Source organism: Archocentrus centrarchus, chromosome 6 (genome assembly GCF_007364275.1).
Source record: "Archocentrus centrarchus isolate MPI-CPG fArcCen1 chromosome 6, fArcCen1, whole genome shotgun sequence".
NCBI classification, from domain to species: Eukaryota; Metazoa; Chordata; class Actinopteri; order Cichliformes; family Cichlidae; genus Archocentrus; species Archocentrus centrarchus.
In genome coordinates, this window is record NC_044351.1 from 26,782,652 (window position 1) to 26,804,548 (window position 21,897).

General features: G+C 40.9%; 1 protein-coding gene across 1 annotated transcript; it reads right to left on the reverse strand.

Annotated features, from left to right (window-relative positions):
* Positions 1-8,159: 8,159 nt before the first annotated feature.
* On the reverse strand, positions 8,160-19,449 carry tmem86a (transmembrane protein 86A). The gene is made up of 3 exons (XM_030730564.1): positions 19,312-19,449; positions 13,067-13,331; positions 8,160-12,725 (listed from the first exon to the last, which is right to left on the reverse strand). Exons 1-3 carry the CDS (start codon positions 19,330-19,332, stop codon positions 12,298-12,300), a joined length of 714 nt encoding a protein of 237 aa, XP_030586424.1. The 5' UTR covers positions 19,333-19,449; the 3' UTR covers positions 8,160-12,297.
* Between the last annotated feature and the right edge of the window lie 2,448 nt (positions 19,450-21,897).

Here is a 21,897-nt window from a genome sequence, read left to right on the forward strand (position 1 = left end):
AGGGCGCGCCCAAATGGCTCGCTAGCGCCCCCTAAACTGGAGCCCCACCGCTGTGTTTCACGTACATGAATGAAACTTCATACACATGTATATCATGTCCAGGCGCACAAAAAATCCTCTTGGAGCCATGCCCTAAACCCAACAGGAAGTCCGCCATTTTGAATTAATTATGCAAATTTGGCGATTTGCAGCCCTCACACTTTTTCTAATAACTCAGAGGTTTTAGACGTTATCATCTTCATATTTGGTTTGTCTAACCTACACCCCCAGGGGAATCTAAATCTCGAAAATGGTGAGTTTTTGCCAAGGGGGAGGGGTCCTTATGCCCCTTTGAACTTTGATCATTCGCCATGAAATTTTGATTGCCTCTCATTCATACCTACATGATCCAATGTGCATCAAACTTCTCCAGTAGGATGAGGGTGGCCCCCTGAACACATACATATGACAATATTTAATATCAGTCGCAGCGCCACCTAGTGGGAACAGGAAATGTCATATTTTACACTTGGAGGTCCAGCTCCAAGGTGGTTTAGCAGAACCATCTCAAATTTCACCTGGAAAGCCTTAAGAAGTTGGACTTACTGTGTTTTCAAAACTGTGAGTTTTTGACAAAAGGGCGTGACCCTTATGGGACGGCAAAGTTCGATGATTCGCCATGAACACAAAAATGGCTGTAACTCAAAGCCAACTTGCCCAATCTGGCTCAAACTTCAGTGGTGTGATAAGCATGCTGCCCTGAACACATTCATATGCATAAAGTCCATAAACGTTAGAGCGCCGCCTAGTGGCAGCTCGGAATATCTTAAAATAGCATGTTTTTTGAGTAGCCCCGGAGCTACGTTTTATCTACATGTATGAAAATGTACAGGCTCATGTAACATCCTAAGACGTACAAAAAAGTCTCTTGGACCCATACCCCAAACCCTACAGGAAGTCGGCCATCTTCAATTGAAGGTGTCAATTTTTGCGATTTCCACGCCTGCTATTTGAACGAACTCGTCCTAGGGCATTTCACCCACTGACACCAAATTGGCTCCAGATCATCTACACAAGTAGCCCATCAAATATTGTGGAAATCTTTACAAAATATTAAACGGCCTTGTCACACCAGGCCATTAAATTTGGCCTTTGTTTTTCTCCCTCACCACCAAAATTGTTTGTGCACTTGTTCGCACATGCTTTGTCTGATCAGGCTGAAAATTTAATCACTCATGTACACACCCAGGCTGAATCCATAACTACAGATTCAAGACTGTAGGCGCAATAGCGCCCCCTACAGAAGCAAATGAAAATTTGTATGACCGTCCACAGAATTAGTTTTGCTCTGAAATACATGAAATATCTTTCACCATTCCTTACAAAATCCTCATCTATTTGATAAGCCTCCTGCCCTGAACACATTGATATGCATAAAGTCCATAAACGTTAGAGCGCCCCCTACTGGCAGCTTTAAATATCATAATATACCATGTTTTTTAGCTAGCCCCTGAGTTACATTTTATCTACAGCTCTGAAATTTTGCACACTCATGTAACATCCTAAGACATACAAAAAAGTCTCTTGGAGCCATACTCCAAACCCTACAGGAAGTCCAGCATCTTCAATTGAAAGTGTCAATTTTTGCCATTTTCAGGCCTGCTATTTGAATGAACTCCTCCTAGGGCATTTCACCCAGTGAGACCAAATTGGCTCCACATCATCTAGACAAACAGCCCATCAAAAAAGTCAATCAGACCCATGCCCTATTTTGCATGCTGGAGCCGTGACCACACCCCCAAATATTCCATTGCGTCTATGCCGAGAGCAAAAGATACCTTTTCCTATAAAAGAATTCAACTTTCTAGAGACCCATCACGATCACAAAACCTCCGAGTGCGGCACGGGTCGACGAGCGCCACAGGTCGACGCGCGCGGAGTGCGAGGGCCCGATATCACCGCTTGCGGTTTTAATTAGGGCCCGAGCACGAACTGTGCGAAGGCCCTATTGTAATTGCTTCGTTTATTATTATTATTTTTTTTTTTTTTTTTTTTTTATTATTATTATTATTATTCAGGCAAATGAATTGGCTTTTTGGGGGCTTTATCATATTCAAAAACTCATGAAACTTTGCACATGCGTCACACCTGGTGAAAATTTAAGTATTTTAATGGGCTCGGGCAAGGGCGCGCCCAAATGGCTCGCTAGCGCCCCCTAAACTGGAGCCCCACCGCTGTGTTTCACGTACATGAATGAAACTTCATACACATGTATATCATGTCCAGGCGCACAAAAAATCCTCTTGGAGCCATGCCCTAAACCCAACAGGAAGTCCGCCATTTTGAATTAATTATGCAAATTTGGCGATTTGCAGCCCTCACACTTTTTCTAATAACTCAGAGGTTTTAGACGTTATCATCTTCATATTTGGTTTGTCTAACCTACACCCCCAGGGGAATCTAAATCTCGAAAATGGTGAGTTTTTGCCAAGGGGGAGGGGTCCTTATGCCCCTTTGAACTTTGATCATTCGCCATGAAAATTTGATTGCCTCTCATTCATACCTACATGATCCAATGTGCATCAAACTTCTCCAGTAGGATGAGGGTGCCCCCCTGAACACATACATATGACAATATTTAATATCAGTCGCAGCGCCACCTAGTGGGAACAGGAAATGTCATATTTTACACTTGGAGGTCCAGCTCCAAGGTGGTTTAGCAGAACCATCTCAAATTTCACCTGGAAAGCCTTAAGAACTTGGACTTACTGTGTTTTTAAAACTGTGACTTTTTGACAAAAGGGCGTGACCCTTATGGGACGGCAAAGTTCGATGATTCGCCATGAACACAAAAATGGCTGTAACTCAAAGCCAACTTGCCCAATCTGGCTCAAACTTCAGTGGTGTGATAAGCATGCTGCCCTGAACACATTCATATGCATAAAGTCCATAAACGTTAGAGCGCCGCCTAGTGGCAGCTCGGAATATCTTAAAATAGCATGTTTTTTGAGTAGCCCCGGAGCTACGTTTTATCTACATGTATGAAAATGTACAGGCTCATGTAACATCCTAAGACGTACAAAAAAGTCTCTTGGACCCATACCCCAAACCCTACAGGAAGTCGGCCATCTTCAATTGAAGGTGTCAATTTTTGCGATTTCCACGCCTGCTATTTGAACGAACTCGTCCTAGGGCATTTCACCCACTGACACCAAATTGGCTCCAGATCATCTACACAAGTAGCCCATCAATTATTGTGGAAATCTTTAAAAAATATTAAACGGCCTTGTCACACCAGCCCATTAAATTTGGCCTTTGTTTTTCTCCCTCACCACCAAAATTTTTTGTGCACTTGTTCGCACATGCTTTGTCTGATCAGGCTGAAAATTTAATCACTCATGTACACACCCAGGCTGAATCCATAACTACAGATTCAAGACTGTAGGCGCAATAGCGCCCCCTACAGAAGCAAATGAAAATTTGTATGACCGTCCACAGAATTAGTTTTGCTCTGAAATACATGAAATATCTTTCACCATTCCTTACAAAATCCTCATCTATTTGATAAGCCTCCTGCCCTGAACACATTGACATGCATAAAGTCCATAAACGTTAGAGCGCCCCCTACTGGCAGCTTTAAATATCATAATATACCATGTTTTTTAGCTAGCCCCTGAGTTACATTTTATCTACAGCTCTGAAATTTTGCACACTCATGTAACATCCTAAGACATACAAAAAAGTCTCTTGGAGCCATACTCCAAACCCTACAGGAAGTCCAGCATCTTCAATTGAAAGTGTCAATTTTTGCCATTTTCAGGCCTGCTATTTGAATGAACTCCTCCTAGGGCATTTCACCCAGTGAGACCAAATTGGCTCCACATCATCTAGACAAACAGCCCATCAAAAAAGTCAATCAGACCCATGCCCTATTTTGCATGCTGGAGCCGTGACCACACCCCCAAATATTCCATTGCGTCTATGCCGAGAGCAAAAGATACCTTTTCCTATAAAAGAATTCAACTTTCTAGAGACCCATCACGATCACAAAACCTCCGAGTGCAGCACGGGTCGACGAGCGCCACAGGTCGACGCGCGCGGAGTGCGAGGGCCCGATATCACCGCTTGCGGTTTTAATTTTTTTTATTTTTATTATTATTATTCAGGCAAATGAATTGGCTTTTTGGGGGCTTTATCATATTCAAAAACTCATGAAACTTTGCACATGCGTCACACCTGGTGAAAATTTAAGTATTTTAATTGGCTCGGGCAAGGGCGCGCCCAAATGGCTCGCTAGCGCCCCCTAAACTGGAGCCCCACCGCTGTGTTTCACGTACATGAATGAAACTTCATACACATGTATATCATGTCCAGGCGCACAAAAAATCCTCTTGGAGCCATGCCCTAAACCCAACAGGAAGTCCGCCATTTTGAATTAATTATGCAAATTTGGCGATTTGCAGCCCTCACGCTTTTTCTAATAACTCAGAGGTTTTAGACGTTATCATCTTCATATTTGGTTTGTCTAACCTACACCCCCAGGGGAATCTAAATCTCGAAAATGGTGAGTTTTTGCCAAGGGGGAGGGGTCCTTATGCCCCTTTGAACTTTGATCATTCGCCATGAAATTTTGATTGCCTCTCATTCATACCTACATGATCCAATGTGCATCAAACTTCTCCAGTAGGATGAGGGTGCCCCCCTGAACACATACATATGACAATATTTAATATCAGTCGCAGCGCCACCTAGTGGGAACAGGAAATGTCATATTTTACACTTGGAGGTCCAGCTCCAAGGTGGTTTAGCAGAACCATCTCAAATTTCACCTGGAAAGCCTTAAGAAGTTGGACTTACTGTGTTTTCAAAACTGTGACTTTTTGACAAAAGGGCGTGACCCTTATGGGACGGCAAAGTTCGATGATTCGCCATGAACACAAAAATGGCTGTAACTCAAAGCCAACTTGCCCAATCTGGCTCAAACTTCAGTGGTGTGATAAGCATGCTGCCCTGAACACATTCATATGCATAAAGTCCATAAACGTTAGAGCGCCGCCTAGTGGCAGCTCGGAATATCTTAAAATAGCATGTTTTTTGAGTAGCCCCGGAGCTACGTTTTATCTACATGTATGAAAATGTACAGGCTCATGTAACATACTAAGACGTACAAAAAAGTCTCTTGGACCCATACCCCAAACCCTACAGGAAGTCGGCCATCTTCAATTGAAGGTGTCAATTTTTGCGATTTCCACGCCTGCTATTTGAACGAACTCGTCCTAGGGCATTTCACCCACTGACACCAAATTGGCTCCAGATCATCTACACAAGTAGCCCATCAAATATTGTGGAAATCTTTAAAAAATATTAAACGGCCTTGTCACACCAGGCCATTAAATTTGGCCTTTGTTTTTCTCCCTCACCACCAAAATTGTTTGTGCACTTGTTCGCACATGCTTTGTCTGATCAGGCTGAAAATTTAATCACTCATGTACACACCCAGGCTGAATCCATAACTACAGATTCAAGACTGTAGGCGCAATAGCGCCCCCTACAGAAGCAAATGAAAATTTGTATGACCGTCCACAGAATTAGTTTTGCTCTGAAATACATGAAATATCTTTCACCATTCCTTACAAAATCCTCATCTATTTGATAAGCCTCCTGCCCTGAACACATTGATATGCATAAAGTCCATAAACGTTAGAGCGCCCCCTACTGGCAGCTTTAAATATCATAATATACCATGTTTTTTAGCTAGCCCCTGAGTTACATTTTATCTACAGCTCTGAAATTTTGCACACTCATGTAACATCCTAAGACATACAAAAAAGTCTCTTGGAGCCATACTCCAAACCCTACAGGAAGTCCAGCATCTTCAATTGAAAGTGTCAATTTTTGCCATTTTCAGGCCTGCTATTTGAATGAACTCCTCCTAGGGCATTTCACCCAGTGAGACCAAATTGGCTCCACATCATCTAGACAAACAGCCCATCAAAAAAGTCAATCAGACCCATGCCCTATTTTGCATGCTGGAGCCGTGACCACACCCCCAAATATTCCATTGCGTCTATGCCGAGAGCAAAAGATACCTTTTCCTATAAAAGAATTCAACTTTCTAGAGACCCATCACGATCACAAAACCTCCGAGTGCGGCACGGGTCGACGAGCGCCACAGGTCGACGCGCGCGGAGTGCGAGGGCCCGATATCACCGCTTGCGGTTTTAATTAGACATGTTGTTTTTACCCCTTTGATCTCTGTCTATTTTCTGTTTTCAGTTTTTTTTTTTAATTCTGGTAATACATCTAATAAACACTAGAGGTCAGACTCTCACCCTTCCCTCAGGAGTGGCTAAATGGGGACTGTTTCTCAGTCAGCTCATTCAGTCAAAGATTGTCTTTTAGCTTTAGCTCACAAATGCTTTTCTCTCTATTACCAAAAAAAAAAAAAAAAAAGAAGATTTTTTTTCTTCTGGGTTCCCGGTTCTTCCTAAATAGCTTGTTTCACAGGACTCTGTATCAGGCCTATAGTTTGCTAGAATGTGTGTGAACAAGTTCATTTACAGTACACATTGCACCACATCCATGACAAAGAATAGTGTGAAAACAGTTTTCTGCCACTTATGCAACAGGTCAGCTCCAAGTAAAGCTCCCTTATCCTTGTGGCTTACTTTGTGAATCTGTACCATGCAATTATATTGACCTGCACTTCAAGGCAGACTGGAACTGTTAGATTTCATTCTCTTCTCACACAGCCAGCATTGCTTGAACGTATTGTACTGTGGATCATTTAAAAGAATAAATCCAAATTGAAGATGTATTTCAAATAAAAACAAGAACTCTGCAATATACAGCAGTTTTAGGACAGTCTGCACTAGATCCATTTTCACTTCTTTTTTTTTCTTCTTTTTTTGGGGGGTGAGTGACACACATGCTCAGCTGATTTGAGGTCAGGTGATCAACTTTGCATGTCTAGTGCTTGGTCACTGGTTGCATGGTTTTTATGTGTAGGATTGCTGATCTGCTGCACTGTCTTACACTGGGATGCCTGTATAAAGGGTGTGTATGACTCCCACACTAACTATACAAATTTTACTTGAGTCTTTCAACCTAAAGGTCCACTTGAACCACACCATTATCCATTCATTTTAAACTCCAGTAAAAAACACATAAATAAATAGAAAGTCATAATACTTTTCCATCTGCATGCCTGACAACTTCTTTAAAAGCTTCCAAGTGGCCTACTACTGTTTGAGAATGAGTGTGGTCTGGTAAGAAGCTGCCAGCCTGACAGACAGGGGTCATAACCCCTCTCCATCCTTGCGTCACCATTGCTGGCACCCACAATTTCATTTGTATAGACCCACCAGAGAACTGGCAGAGTCAGAGTGCCAGGTTCAAATCAATTAAGCACCAAAAGGCACTAAACTGACGTCACAGGTACCTTCCGCTTCTCTATTCAGCTAAGGCGCAATAAATAGGAGTGAAACTCAATGGTCAATCTAGGTATTTCAAAGAAACTAAAGACTGCAGCACTCAGTGGGTTTCCCTGGTGTTTTATTGCATCACATTTCCATAAATTAGACTAGGAGACTGGGATTTTTTCTTTTTAAAAACCCTTACTGTTCAGTGAGATTATTTCAGCATTTTCATGTATATTTCGTGACTCACCAAGCCTCTTTTTATAAAGGCCGTTAAAGAGGTGCTTCAATTCTTAGAAGACTGGAGTTCTTTGATTGCAAGACTTTGGCTGCAAGTGAATGAGACACATTTGAAGAGAACTGGCACGGATCCAACAGGGCAAAACTCTTAAGATGTCTGTGTGCATGTTGAGGAAGAAAATACAGACAAGATAAGGTAACAGGAAGCTGATAAGGAAGAGAAACATAGAACCTCGTCAATAGCAGTTTGACTGAGTTTTCACAGGGTTAAATGCTGTTGAAAGCACATTTTCCATCCCGGCGAGACAATAGGGTACAGCAGCTACTAGAACAGAGCTCTCTGTTGTCCTCCAGTTCGTTCGGTCTGTAATGGCACTTTAACTGCTGAGGACCATCAGCTTCAGTAGAAAGATAAAACACCAAATAGTTATAAATATGTGCTGACATTTTGAATGCAGCAAATAAGCCAAGAGATGTTTTGTTGAAGTTGCATTGTAATTGCATTTATTTCTCCAATAGTTATTCACATTCATAGCAGTTTCACTAGAGCAAAGAAACTATTTCATCTCTACAGTCATGAAAGAAATAAATCACAAAGTGAAAAAAAAAAAAATCAAGGACAACAAGATAAAGCATGTCATTGAATTAAAAAAAAAAAAGTAAAACATTCTTTGAATAAATGGAAGTCAAATTCTGCAATGCAGTGGACCTTCAAACAAAAATTAAGTCATTTGTGGAAAAAAAAAAAAACTTGGCTTTTTCCACATTGACAGGCAAAACATTTTGGGTTTTCATTTTCTGCAAATGAAAGGATAACACTTTAAAAAAGATTTATACATTAAGGTCAGTAACACTTAAAGTGAAATGAATATCGTTTAAAGAAAATAGCTGATTCTCACATACTGATTTGTCACTTTCAAAACAGTAACTTTTCTTTAACTTTTCTTTTCGAGAAAAAAATAAAGGAAAAATGAGCATATACTTTAGAGGATACAGTACACAATAATCCTTTGTTATAAACACTTTAACTGTTAGCTTCAAGGAGAGATCAACTGGCCTTACTTTGGGTACAGAAAAGTGCAGAACATGGGGGGGGGGGGTCATTTTACAAAGAGAACATGTTTATTTCCACATACTTCTCTTAATGTTGGAGGGCTGTCAGCTGTAGTACAAAACAAAAAAACAAAAAAAAACACCTCTGTGTTGAAGTGGAGGATTCATGTCATGCGTAAATATACAAACTTTACAGCTACGTGTTCTTAATGTCACCCACTGCATGAGCACGAGCACAGTGCATTAGCAGCAAAGTCTTCAAATCAACAATCACAAGAAACAACAGCAAAAAGAAAACAGGAAGAAAACTTCTAATCAAAGAAAAGTGCTAACTTATTCAGAGGACCCAGTGAAACCACAGGCCCTTCTAGTTACCAGATCGTAACTCACTGTGGAGGCCAAACCCTACTGGCCTCCGAAAGCTCTCTCTGGTCCCTTTTATATGCACACAAAGCTTTGAACAACGGGCTGTTGACAGGCTAAGGTAAACTGATGCGCCTGCTGGCCTGCCATCTGTGGGGGAACAGGATGGTAGCTAACAGCTTCCCCTGTGCGTCATATTTCACCTCCTAATCTAATTCAAGCTACAATATCACTCAACAATAACCTCTTTTCTGAATGGAAGGCCAAAAGCAATCCTGCACCAGCAAGGGGACTTTTGTCACCTATGAAACAACAGCCTGTTTGATACATGAGAAACTTCTAATGCTAGCAAGGTCCACTCAGTCAAATGAGTTCAGTTTTCCATTATGGTTTAAGCTTTGGCTACTGGTGCCCAAATCAAACAACAGCAGATACTTTAGAGGAGACACAGAGCCCATATTTCTGTGTGGATTGGTAAGGATGAGTAAGATTGCTTGACTTAGTACCAACATCCCTGCACGGTTTTACTTGGGGCCAGATGCTAGAGTCTGTGTTAACTAGCATCTCTACTTGTACTTTAGTACACTTTAATTTAAGACAATGCTATCAAGCCTCGGTGGATGGCTTTCAGCACAACGGCGGCCTATATTAATTGTTGACAAAACGTGTTCTCTCGGTGAGGTGCACGAGATGAAAACAGAGAGTATTGCAGACTCAGAGTCTGCAGTGCTGGGAGGACAAATTAAAGCACGCAACAGAAGACAAGTGGTCACACAGCCAGACTGATGGAACATTTCTGACTGACAAAGCAGAAACATTGTGCTGACAAGCATAGTGACAGAACGAAAGGAGATTGAGGAACTTTCTGGCAAAGAAGCAGTCAAGAATAGCCACTTGTGCCAAGTGTCTTTCCCGGTCAAAGCAAAACTGTGCCACTGATGTTAAAAAGAAACCTTGATGACAGTCAACACCATTGTCTGCCTGCAGATCTGTCATTGTGGCTAAGGTGATGCCTAAACACCTTTTGATTTGTATGTATGTGTGTGGGTTTTTTGTGTGCGTATGTAGCCACTGACAGCTGTTGCTGGTCAATGACCCAGAAGAAGAAACCCATAACATGGGCTTGTTTCTTTCCCATCATGATTGTTTTATAAACAATATATATACATACAGCATCATATCTGAGAGATTCATGATTAAACTATTGAACTAAATGTGTTCCATTGCAAATTTTAACAGTGATTAATACTTTAAATTTGCCACCAGCATATAAACAGGAGGCATGTCCAGCAATGTAAAACGTTACTATTAAGGTACTACCTGAAAGTTATTAACAACACTACATATGTTTCCTATAACAAAGCTGCAGTTCTGAAGAAGAGATAGGTATGAAGATGGTTTTAAGAGCATTGTGATAATACGATAAAACTATCCAGTAGTGTGTCTACTCCATATAAACTATGTTGGTTCACAGCATTTCGGGCCTTGAGTTGGTTCTGACTTATCACAAAAACACACAGACGTTCAAGCGACAACTAAGAAAAAAAAAAAAAAAAAAAGCACGCACTCTCAGACACACTCAAAAACATGCATAAACGTAGACATCTGATGAAAAAGTTACAGTATAACTCTTAAATATTCAGTAAGACACTTGGTTTTAAAATAAAATGTTTGCAGAGGGCGAATGAGAGGTGAGAAGTGGAAATATGTAAGAGATGAAAGACAAAATATCAGCCACCCCGTTAGGGATTAGCTGTGGTGGATTTTGCAGGATTAAAGCTGATGAAGTGTCCTGTGAGAGGGAATTATTGGGAATAATGGGATAACTGTTTCCTCACATGACATGCCAGTTCCCTTGTCTTCCAATTTTTATTTTTTTTTTCATTGTGGTTTTTTTGGTTCTTTATGGCTGCCCTAAGGACAAAGCACACACTTTTGTGAATGTTTGTGCGCATTTCACTATGTGTGAGTGAGCCCTTTCCCAGGGTCTTGACAGACACGCAGAGCTGATAAACAAAAAGATTCCATCCTGTAACATAGCTTTTTCTTTTCACCCTTCATGCTCTTAGGACAAGGACAGCATGGGGCAGCTGATCTATTCTAGCAATAAGATCCCCATGAACCTTTCCCAATAACTAACACAGCAGGAACTGTAGGTGTCGGGTGTGTGTACATGTTGACATTTGCACCTGCGTTTCTTAAAAAGCTGCTGGCGGGCAAAACAAATTCCTGGTGGACTTAACACCAAAAGGAGAAGCAGGTGTGCGGTATAGCAAGCAATAATCTGTGCAGTAGTCTGTTGTGATTATGGTATTTACTGTGTTCTCTTTGTGACAGCAGGACAACTGAGAGCAGTGTGAATGGGATCGCAACAGAAAGCTCAACTTCTTGCCCACCCAACATAAGTGTTTGATCATGAAACCTACAATACACACTGTTTTCATAGACACCCAGCTTTCCCTCTCTGCATTTCAACATTACTGGCTTTCTTTTTGCTATTTTTCCTCTGTGCATCTAGCTAGCCAAAGACATCCTAGTAGAAAAAATATTTTAGGATATATGTGGATGATAACCTATGGGACTGCAGAGGGGCATGATTGTTATAAATAATATCATAGGGACTGCAGATAATGAAAACAGGTCTGGACAAGCTTTTAGAATAGCACCCTTAATTAAGGGGAACATAGAACAATAAAGAATGAAAAAAAAATCCCTTTTTAACAACAATAACAACAAAAAAGCTAAAAATTAAATTGTACTATTGGACCACATGAAGTAGATGTCTGTGCTGAGTGTGTGAGGTGTGGTGAAAGTGTGTGAAAGAACTGTGTGCCAAGCGAGGTAAGAATCAAACACATAAATGCACACACACCTCATTACTTTCCCATACACACTCCTTGAAGGTGCCCAGTGACATGCTCCTATTAGCCAGTTAAAAGTAAGTAATACTCTCTACATAGCAAGTTAATATTAATACACTTCTCTCCTTTTGAACTAGGTTGAAAGCCATTCTATCTTTAGAGGAGGCAGGTAGGACTGTTGTTGGGTAAGCTGAAGATAATACTACTGTATCTTCTTGGCGAGAAGATACGTGAACTTACCATACTAATGCGACAGAAGGGTGGTGATGTAAAGGCTGTAGTGGCCCAGAGGTGTGTGAGCACCACACTGAGATGAAGGCTGGGGATTGGGAACCTGGCAGTGAGATGTGTCCATGAACACATGGTTTGGAGACTGCTGAGACTCATGTTCTCTTCCTGGCCACCTCCACATCCTGGCACTCAACGGCTGACAGTGCTATGAGCATCTGAGCGGCGTAGTAGGTGGCCATGATGATGGCTCTCGAATGGGGCACAGGGAAGCAGAACTTGTTGACTGCAATGGTGAGGTCGGAGACCATAAAAAGCACGGCACCAAGGCAGGCGGACAACTTGGTCCAGGTCCAGAGGTCATTGGCAAGCTGCAAGCCTGCGATGGCCCTCCAGCCCATAAAACCAATCAGGGCGATGTAGACGGCCACCAGGTAGGTGAAGGGGCCAGAGAGGTAGGGGTACAGCAGGATATAACACAGCGAGGACGCAGCAGTGGTCACTAGTCCAGCATGCACGTTAAGTGGCTTCATCCCAAAGGCAGAAGAGTAGAGGATATGGGTGATGGCAAACATCAGAAGGCCTGTAGAATATTAAATATTAAATGAAATCACAATTATGGCTTACTACAGCTTGTTTCCAGGTACTTTTATTTAGTCTTTCAAATGCTTCTGATAAATGTACTTAACAGGCTCAAATGGCCAAAAAGCCTGGAGCAGTCAGGTGATAAAACAGCTTAACTCCTAAGCTAGGAGTCATGTCTGTTAATATTAGATAGGCAACAGACATTTAAAAATGTTTGTCTAACCTGGATGGACTCATTTAAAACATGTATTCTTACATTTGAACTGAAATAGAATGATATTGAATTATGGATTATGAGATAATTGTTACAAAGTGATTCGATGCAGACTTTCTCCTCACCATGAATGAAGTAACCCTGCTCCTGCCAGATGAGAAAGGCATCACCCAGAGCAGAAAAGATGAGACCAGCCAAGATCTTGCGGGCACTGGAGTGAGCACCGAGAAAGCTGAAGCCATGGGCCAGCAAAAAAACCCACAGGCAGAAGATGGGCAGACATTTGATAAGGGCGCTGAACCAGGATGGGCTTGAGGTGGGCAGCCACAGGACAAAGTACACACATGTTGCTTTGAAGAATGGCACCAGTTTAGGGCCTTCACTCTTGACCTGAAAGAAAAATTAATAAGTTACATTAATAACTGTGCCATGGCTGCTAAAACATCGGTTGATTTTATTCATATAGTCAGAACAATGTGATGCTCTTACAATCATTGACTTAAAATAGATGTTTGAGGTTTTTAGCATGAATAAAAGAGAACAAAAAAAAAGAAACAAGTCACGATTTCAGACCTGCTGACTTTGTGTGGTTATTAGTTTCTCACCATCAGCCACATATACAGTCAAAGGAAATGAAAACACTACCACACCATGACTCCCAGTAACCTTTAAATTTCCTTTTTTCACTTATTTGCCATATTGTGTTTCCTTCTCATCTGGCTTATGTCTTCTTTGAATCTGAAGTTCTTAAGAGCTGTGAAGTGTGATCAGCACTCAAGTTCCTCTTTCCAACTGTGTTACCAGTCTTATTTATTTCTGTCCAAACAGATGAAGCACACAGCACCCACAAAGAGTGTATAAAAACAAGTTTCACAAAACCTCTGGAATGACGACCTACCAGTGATTCCTGTGGGATCAAAAGGCAAAAGAAAAAGAAGTGAGTGAGGTGAGATGAAGAAGCACTGAGTGTTGGTTCACTAGAGGTGAGATCGCTGTAGGAGAGGAGTATGTGAGTAAGACAAGGGGAGGAGGAGGAACAAGGGGTCACGGTGCAACAGGGAAAAGTTTCAAAAGACTGAGCAAGAACTGCTTATTTGATGTCTCAAGTGACTATTTTACAGTTTCCTTTTTTGCATCTCACCCTGATGTATTCTGTGGTAAACAAAATGATGCCAACAAATGTGCTGGTCTGGTTGCAAAGTTCAAAAAAGGAAAAAAGGCAACTAGGACAAAGGGAAAGGGACGCATAGAAAAGTGAAGCCTTAGGGGAGGAAAACAGTGAATGTGCTGGCATTACCACCATTCAGATGGCAGCTGGATTTAGCAGTGTACAAGCAGGGGAAGAGGAAAAAGATAATGAAGGGTCGCATAGGCCATTAACGTGAAGGAAGGTAGAAAGGGGCAGCCATGAATGGCACAACTCCTCAAAAAAAAACAAAAAACAGATCAAATTACAGTACCAGATCAAGTACAGTGTTCAATTTATTTCAATTTGATTTCATTTATATAGAACCACTTTACAACAACTACTGCACCAATGTGCTTTATATAGCAAGGTTAACCCACTACAGTATTAAAGGAAAGACCCCAACAATCAGAGGATTCTCTGCGTGCAAGCACTTGGCAATAGTGGGAAAGAAGTGGGTGAGGTTTAATTAAAAGACCAATTTTAGAGGTGACCTCAAACCTGCTCTAGATTACCTGACAGATCACCAGCAGGAAAACAAACAGGGATCCAACACATCACTTCACACTTGGTCACAAGCATATTTAGCGAGAAGTAAGAGAGCAAAATAACTATTGCCTGGGTTGTCCATTATTAAGAGCAGGATGCGAAGAAGTTCAATTGCATGTTCCCCAAAAGCATGTCAGACTCTAGTAATGCACTTTTGACCACTTTCCTAAAGAAATCTATTGAAAAGCCACAATGTATTCAACAGTCTGCTTTGGGGGAGGATGCAACAAACCTATTATTTCCAATGGCTTGCATGGCGCAAGGACGTCATCCACCAGCAGGCAAGGGTGGCATAATAGAGGAAAAAGCCAGTAATGCATCTGTATAAATTTCCTGAACTATATGACAACAGTTTCCTTTTGTTTGGAGACCTCAAGATGAAAGCCCTACCTTGGAAACAGGTCTCCGTCAAAGCAGATATGTCAGGAGTATGTATTAACAGTCAGGTAGTTTGTCGTATGTTTGCCATTTGTGTATCTTACATTTGCTATGTGCTCCACCCAGGAGCTACTTAAGCTTCTTAACTGAGTTACAGTTTCATACAAACGATTATAGTCCCTCAACAAGTTTTGAAAAATCCACTTAAGCCATATAAGACTCCTGAATAAAATTAGAAACACAGAACTCACCATTTCAGTTTTAGCTGATTCTCTCTATCATTAAGCTCTGATTGTAGAGTGTATGAAGCTCAAATTACATAGGATGGACTGAGGCTGAGATACCTAGAGGCTCTGTGTGCCAAGATTGGACATTTACTTATAACTGAGCTCTTAAATGGCAAAGCACATTTCCAAAAAAGAAAAAGTCATTTCAGTCAACATTAGGGGAATATTTTAAAAGTTTTCACAGGCTATTTTAGTAAATTTTACATGCATTTCAATCATGCAATTTCTTTTACTTACAGTGTTTTCCTGCATCTATACCAGTAATTTGTATTTTATGTCATTACAGCTGTTGACTATTACTTCAGATTCCTGGGTTATAAAGTGCTTGGTAGATTGCTTACACAAAGGTTGCTGTAAATTACAATCTATGACATGACTTCTTTAAAACAGGCTCTGTGTGTATATTCAATTTTTTTTCTTTTATCCTGTACAAATAAAAGTTGCTTCAATCACTTTTCTTTGAAAGTTTAAGCTTCCTACCAAAATGGCAAAAGGAAAAATAATACCAGCATTTGCTCTGCCACTTTTTTCACACTGACAAGATTAAGATACGTTTTAACAGTTTTGTTTTCTCCTTCCGCGATCCATTTAAGATCATTATCAGCCTCTTCTAGGTACAAGTGCCATGCTGTTTTCCACTGACATCAAACCAGGGCTAGGTATATAATGGGAACTAATGCACTCCTTTCCATTATGCACTTTGCCATACTTATACAGTGAGCCAGTCTATCCCATTAAGGCCAAATGGGCGCTAAGGTAAGGAGACAACCCTGGCAGCATTCCCAGACTAACAATATCAAAATCCTGCTTATCAAGCCAGGGGTAGCTTACCTCAGAGCACAAAAAAACACCACATATATCTGCTACACTGCTGGGACTCAATGATAGCATTAAGTATTCTCATTACACACACACAGAGTCTAGTTGTTATTTAATAAGGGGCAGTGAAAATATTTTACTAGGACCCGTAGGTCAGTGCCATATGGTAATTAGGGTCAGTTTGATTTCTATCTGTAGAAAAAGTCATCAGTCTAATGACTGGTTTGACACTTGAACAGACTGTGAGAAGGAAGGTGGGAAGAAGTCTGTGATTCTCATAACCTTTGGTGTAATTCGTGCTGAGTTTTAGCCATGATCAAACTCACCATATTTTGTTGCATCTTATGCCATGTAAATACTAAAAAAGGGCTTCAAGTAGAAGAGAGACAAAACTCTAAAACAGCATTTAAAAATGTGCCACAATGCACACAAAAGCTAGTGCTTCAAATCTTCTAATACGATTATGCTTCAATTTCGTTCCAGTGTTCTATAAAAGCAGTTTTATTTCGCTGACTTAGACATGAATCCAGATTATGATACTATCTGGGATCCGAATATTAGTTTCTGTCATATCTCAAACAATTACTGCTGTAATATTTCCCCATCCCATTAAAATGTGATTGCACTAATTTTTCCATCAGGACAGCATAATTGCTTGTTGGAATTTCTAAACTGCTATACACTAGTTGTAATGGTTTGATTGCTCACATGGTCAGCATTGTTCTCCTGTTCACTTTCTTGTACTTGATTGAGATTGGTGGGGTTATGTGGCACAGTATCATCTCAACTGTAGCCCAGTCCACTCTTATTCGTGGAGGCGTCAGTTTGTCTGTGAAAACACTGAAGGCAGGGACATTAGTGATGGCTGTTAGTCCTGTAATAGCTGGCTGCCGCCAGCATAAAAAAGGAGAGCATAATGTCTCACTTAAGAAGCAAACAAAATGAATCATTTTGTCATTATTTATCTGTCTAAATGATCACATTATAAATAAAGGATGTTTGCAAAAGTGCAGGACTGCATACAACTGATTAGCTATACACACCTGCTCCTGTCCTCTGTTAAACAATAATACAGTTAATGATTGACTATATTTGCATGGTTAGTCAATATGGATTGACTGCCCTTTCCAAAGGCACCTCGTGTCCAAAACCAAAGACAAGATAATGTGTTCTTTCCGTTTTAGTGTCCTTTTGCAGTACAGAAATATGGCGCTGCTTAAGCTGCATGGAACAGTGAATCTATCCTGCTCACTTGAATGAAAATGTGAAATAAAGATGCTCACAAATCTGTAAATCTTTGGATATATTAAGTAGACAAATTACCAACAATTGAGCTACACTTCAGCAAAAAACAAGCAGCTGTTGGCAGCAAACATAATCCAACTAAAGCACTGCAGCATCCAGTCAGGATTATATCTATTCAGCGTTTGTCAGTAACATGATATGTGAAAATATTTAAAGACCTCCATTCCAATGCAGACCCTGACTTACCAAGCAGAGACTGTAACAGAAGTATAGTCCCGCTTGCTGGCACAGCTGGCGTGTGAGTCATATGACAATGTTATTACTATGTAGCATCACACAACTCTGTTTTCTTCTATCATAAAGCATCTTAGAGATACTTTAGTTCAACAAATATTACTTGAGGATATTTGGAGATGCAGAATAGAGAGGAATACAACCTTATTGTTGTATTGTATGAATTCCTAAGTTTTTAAAGTAACAGCTTAAACTTCAGTTTCTGATAAATGCTGTGGGGCACTGGATATGGTGACATTCCTCTACAGCTTATTAATATATCTAAAAAAAACAAAAAAACAAAAAAAACAAAAGCAAAGCAAAGTCTCATCTGTATGGCTGAGCTGAAGCAGATACTGTCCCAAACTGCAGAGGTTAGTTTCAGACTGCATGTGCTCTGTCTGTCTTGGTGGTTGTTTGCACATTATTTCTGGATTTTATAAATTCCCTTACGAGCACAAAAGTCTGCGCACTGTTGTGGAACTGAGTGTGGTAGCAAAACTACTGAACTGAATCTTTCTTCCATGTATTAACTGAGTAACAGCAGCCTAATAATCACTTTTACTTCTGTACAGGTGCTGGCAATTATTGGACACTGACACACGAATATTGCCTGTTTACTTGTTATTTTCTTAAACAGCAGAAAAACAACCCTCACACCAAGTGTTTTCATCCACTCACATATCTCTTTCTCAGCAATGCTGGACCCTTAACAGAAATAAAGCAAACCCACGACCTGCACCACATCCTCATCACTAAGGCAACTAGTCTGCATGGCAAGCATTCCTCCACACAGGCTTACACATCAGGGTTTTCTACAGGCCAAGTTACACTGCACCATCCTTCACGGCCCCAGCAAATGGGGTAAAATGACATAGCGGCTCTCCTCGAGCAAGAGGATGCTACACGTGCATAAATTATTTATGTAGTTATCAGTGTTTTGTCAAAATGGACGGTTTCCAGGTGAGGTCCATTATGGGGCTAATGGATAGGCCAAGCAATGAAGTATATAAAGCACAGCTATAGCAAAGGAGATGAAAAGAAAGCCAGAGTCGACCACAGCTCGGCGCATGCGTTACTGGAGGGTATGGGAAAGGAAGAAAAAAATAAAAAGACAAAAAAGGTCATCACATGACAGTTTTTCTTTTTGTCAGGGGCAGCCTTTCGAAATTTGTAGAAGCGTCCGCATGTACGTGGAATACCGAGAAGGAACAGCGAGAAGAGTCGCTGCTGTGCCAAAAAGGAAGCGGCTACACGGGAAGGAGAAAGTTTCTACCTTGTGTCTGCACAAACACATAGAGATGGACATTGTGAAAAGACGAGAAAATGAGAGAGCCGCGTGGGTGACCGTGAGCACCTGAGCCAGCTTTTTTTAATTTAGGAGACACGCTTATTTACGGGCAATTAAATAATCAACCAGAGAGCACGCGCTGGCCTTCAAAGAGAAAGTATGACAAGATATGAATAACAACAAACAAAACGCGACCGTAAATACTTAAACAGCAGCGCGAGGCAGTCGACAATGAATACATTAAGGATGTTATCTTTGTGAGTCTCGTTATCATATAACTAGCTAAACTAGCCGATGTTTATTCCTGAATGTAATAAATGCCCCTTTAAAACCGATACTCACCACTGTTACTGGAGAAACCATTTCTCCCTCGGTGGTGTCAGTGCCGAATGAAAAGGATACACCGATTCGTTTGAGTCCTCTTGTTTATGTTTTATTGAGGACGGAGAGATGCCGATTGTTTTTGTCCTCGATCCTGTGGGCGGTCCGACGTCAGGGAGGCAGTGACAGACCCGAAGTAACGTGGGCAGGCCTTTGGGTTTAACCAATAGGAACAGAGAGTGGTCTTAAGGGGGCGGGATAAGAGGTCGGGGGACGCCCTGATAGGAGGAGTCAGGGTCCCGTTTACATATCGGAGCAGATGGCCTTTATTTACATTCTCCGGAAATGGAGCTTGATGCGTCGAGCTTGTTTTTGAAACTGCACCGCGAGTTCATCGTCAATGGATCAAATTAGGAGTTAGACAAAAATGCCAACGAATACCTATATGATACAAAATTCTTGCTCTATGAATGATGTACTGGAAGTTATTGTTAATACAGTTGTGGACTGACTGATTTACTTTTCTTGGAGTACGCACACACACACACACACACACACACACACACGATGCTATTTCTCTGTCATCTGTCACAAATCACCCATGAGACTCTCATCTCAAACCACTCCACTCTGCCTGCGCTCTCTTTTTCAGCCTCTCTTGTGCTCTTGTGCACTATCAGTTGTTTTGGATAGTTGACCCCAGGTAACAGAACTCTTTCACTAACTTTCACTAACCTCCTCGCAGCTTCACTGTTACATCTGTCTCCCTTTCATTCACACACATGTATTCTGTCTTTGCTTCCACTGACTTTCATTCCTCTTCTCTCCAGAGCATACTTCCACCTCTCCAGGTCCTCTTCCACCTGCTGCCTCTCTCTCACTAAAGATCACAACAGTTCTACACATCACCCTTGTTTTCTGAAAATCGGTACCAGAACACTTCTTCTCCATTCCTCAGGCATCCTCTCACTCTCCAAGATTCAGTTACACAATTTGGTTAAATGTCCACTGCCCTCTCTTCTAGACATTTCCCTACTGTACCTCTACAGGCATGTCATCTGGCCCAATTCTGCTCTTCATCTTTCCTCTTCCACCAAGAAAGAGGCATTCTTCACACTGAGTGCATTTTGATAACTTTGTCCGATGTAATTTTGAAACAGGCAAAACCATATAATTTCTGTATCATTTACTCTGGGGTTACAGTGGGCAGGTGTCCGTAAGTTGTGGTCGCGGTACTTCAGCAACTAGCTAGCACTCCTGAAGAGGAGCAAGCCTAAAAAGAGTAACATGTTGTGGCAGGTGATTTCAAATGCAACATTTCTATCAGCTCAACAATTATCAGTAAACACACAAACTGTGTGCAGTTTGTCACGGCGTATCTGCTAGCTAAAGGTCCAGCTGCTGCATTTCCCAGAATGAGATAGAAGTTCACAGAGATGGAGAAAGCTGGAAGAGGAATCAGAGAGGTTAGATTTAAAGATAAGGACTTCCCAGTAACGTCTGATAAATTAGAAATTTAAAGCCTACATGCAATTACCTAATTAAAAAAAAAAAATCAGATATTGGTGTGTATATGATGTGAAATTATGTTTTTTTTTTTTCATATTCTGAAATGTGTTATTGAAAGGCTGCATGAAAATACTGCAGTTTAGTGCAGGATAAACAGGTTAGTTTGCTGTACTGTGTTGGACTGGACTGGTCTGTGTTCATGATCCGAGTTTGGTTTGGTAGATCAAGTGTAGCAGAGATGAGTCTGAATGTAAGATGGTGGTGCTTGGATTCATTCATTGAATTCAACCTTTATACAAACAGTATACTGTCAGTGTAGGGAATGGAAATCAGCCCAGATATCTTGTGAAATATTGGGTTACATCTTGTTGAATTCACTTCATCCACCAAGAGCAGTAAACCTCAGAGCAGCAGCAGCACAAGTCAGCTGATCACAGCCTGTACCCAAAGAAAAATTTCTTCAGGCTGAGCCGCTACAACTGAGTTCCCCCACCTGCCAAATCCCACTTTAACCCCTGACTGTACTAATATTTGTGTTTATGTGTGGTGGCAGAGCCACCCTCTACAATGTAGGTAATAGATTCAAGATGAGTACATTGATTTGAATTTAAGTTGCAATAATGTTTATATTCTCATTTTATACCATTTTATTATATTAATACAGCAGGTTCAGTTAGCTTTACATAAAAATAACTGGTAGAAATGTCCTTCAGTGGGCTACTTTTACTTTCTAACTTTGAGTACACTTCGGAGCCTATTCTTTTTTTTACTTTTACTTAAGTAAAGAAGGTGAATCAGTACTTCAACTTTTACCAGAGTATTTTTTTTAACACAAGTATCTGTACTTCTACTTAAGTACAGAATACCTATACTTTTTCCACCTCTGGACATGATGTATACAGTAAATGCTTTCACCATTTGAAACCAGTTGTAGCAGTCTGGGTGTTCCTCTTTTGTCCCAGTGATAAATGATATTTATTTATTTGACGCAGAAGAAGCGACACGTGGAAACAGTTCTGGTGACGCCTCACATCAAATTTCTAGAGTGTTCCAGATATCACAATAGTGGCGACATCATGTGGTCTACAGCTGTCAAAA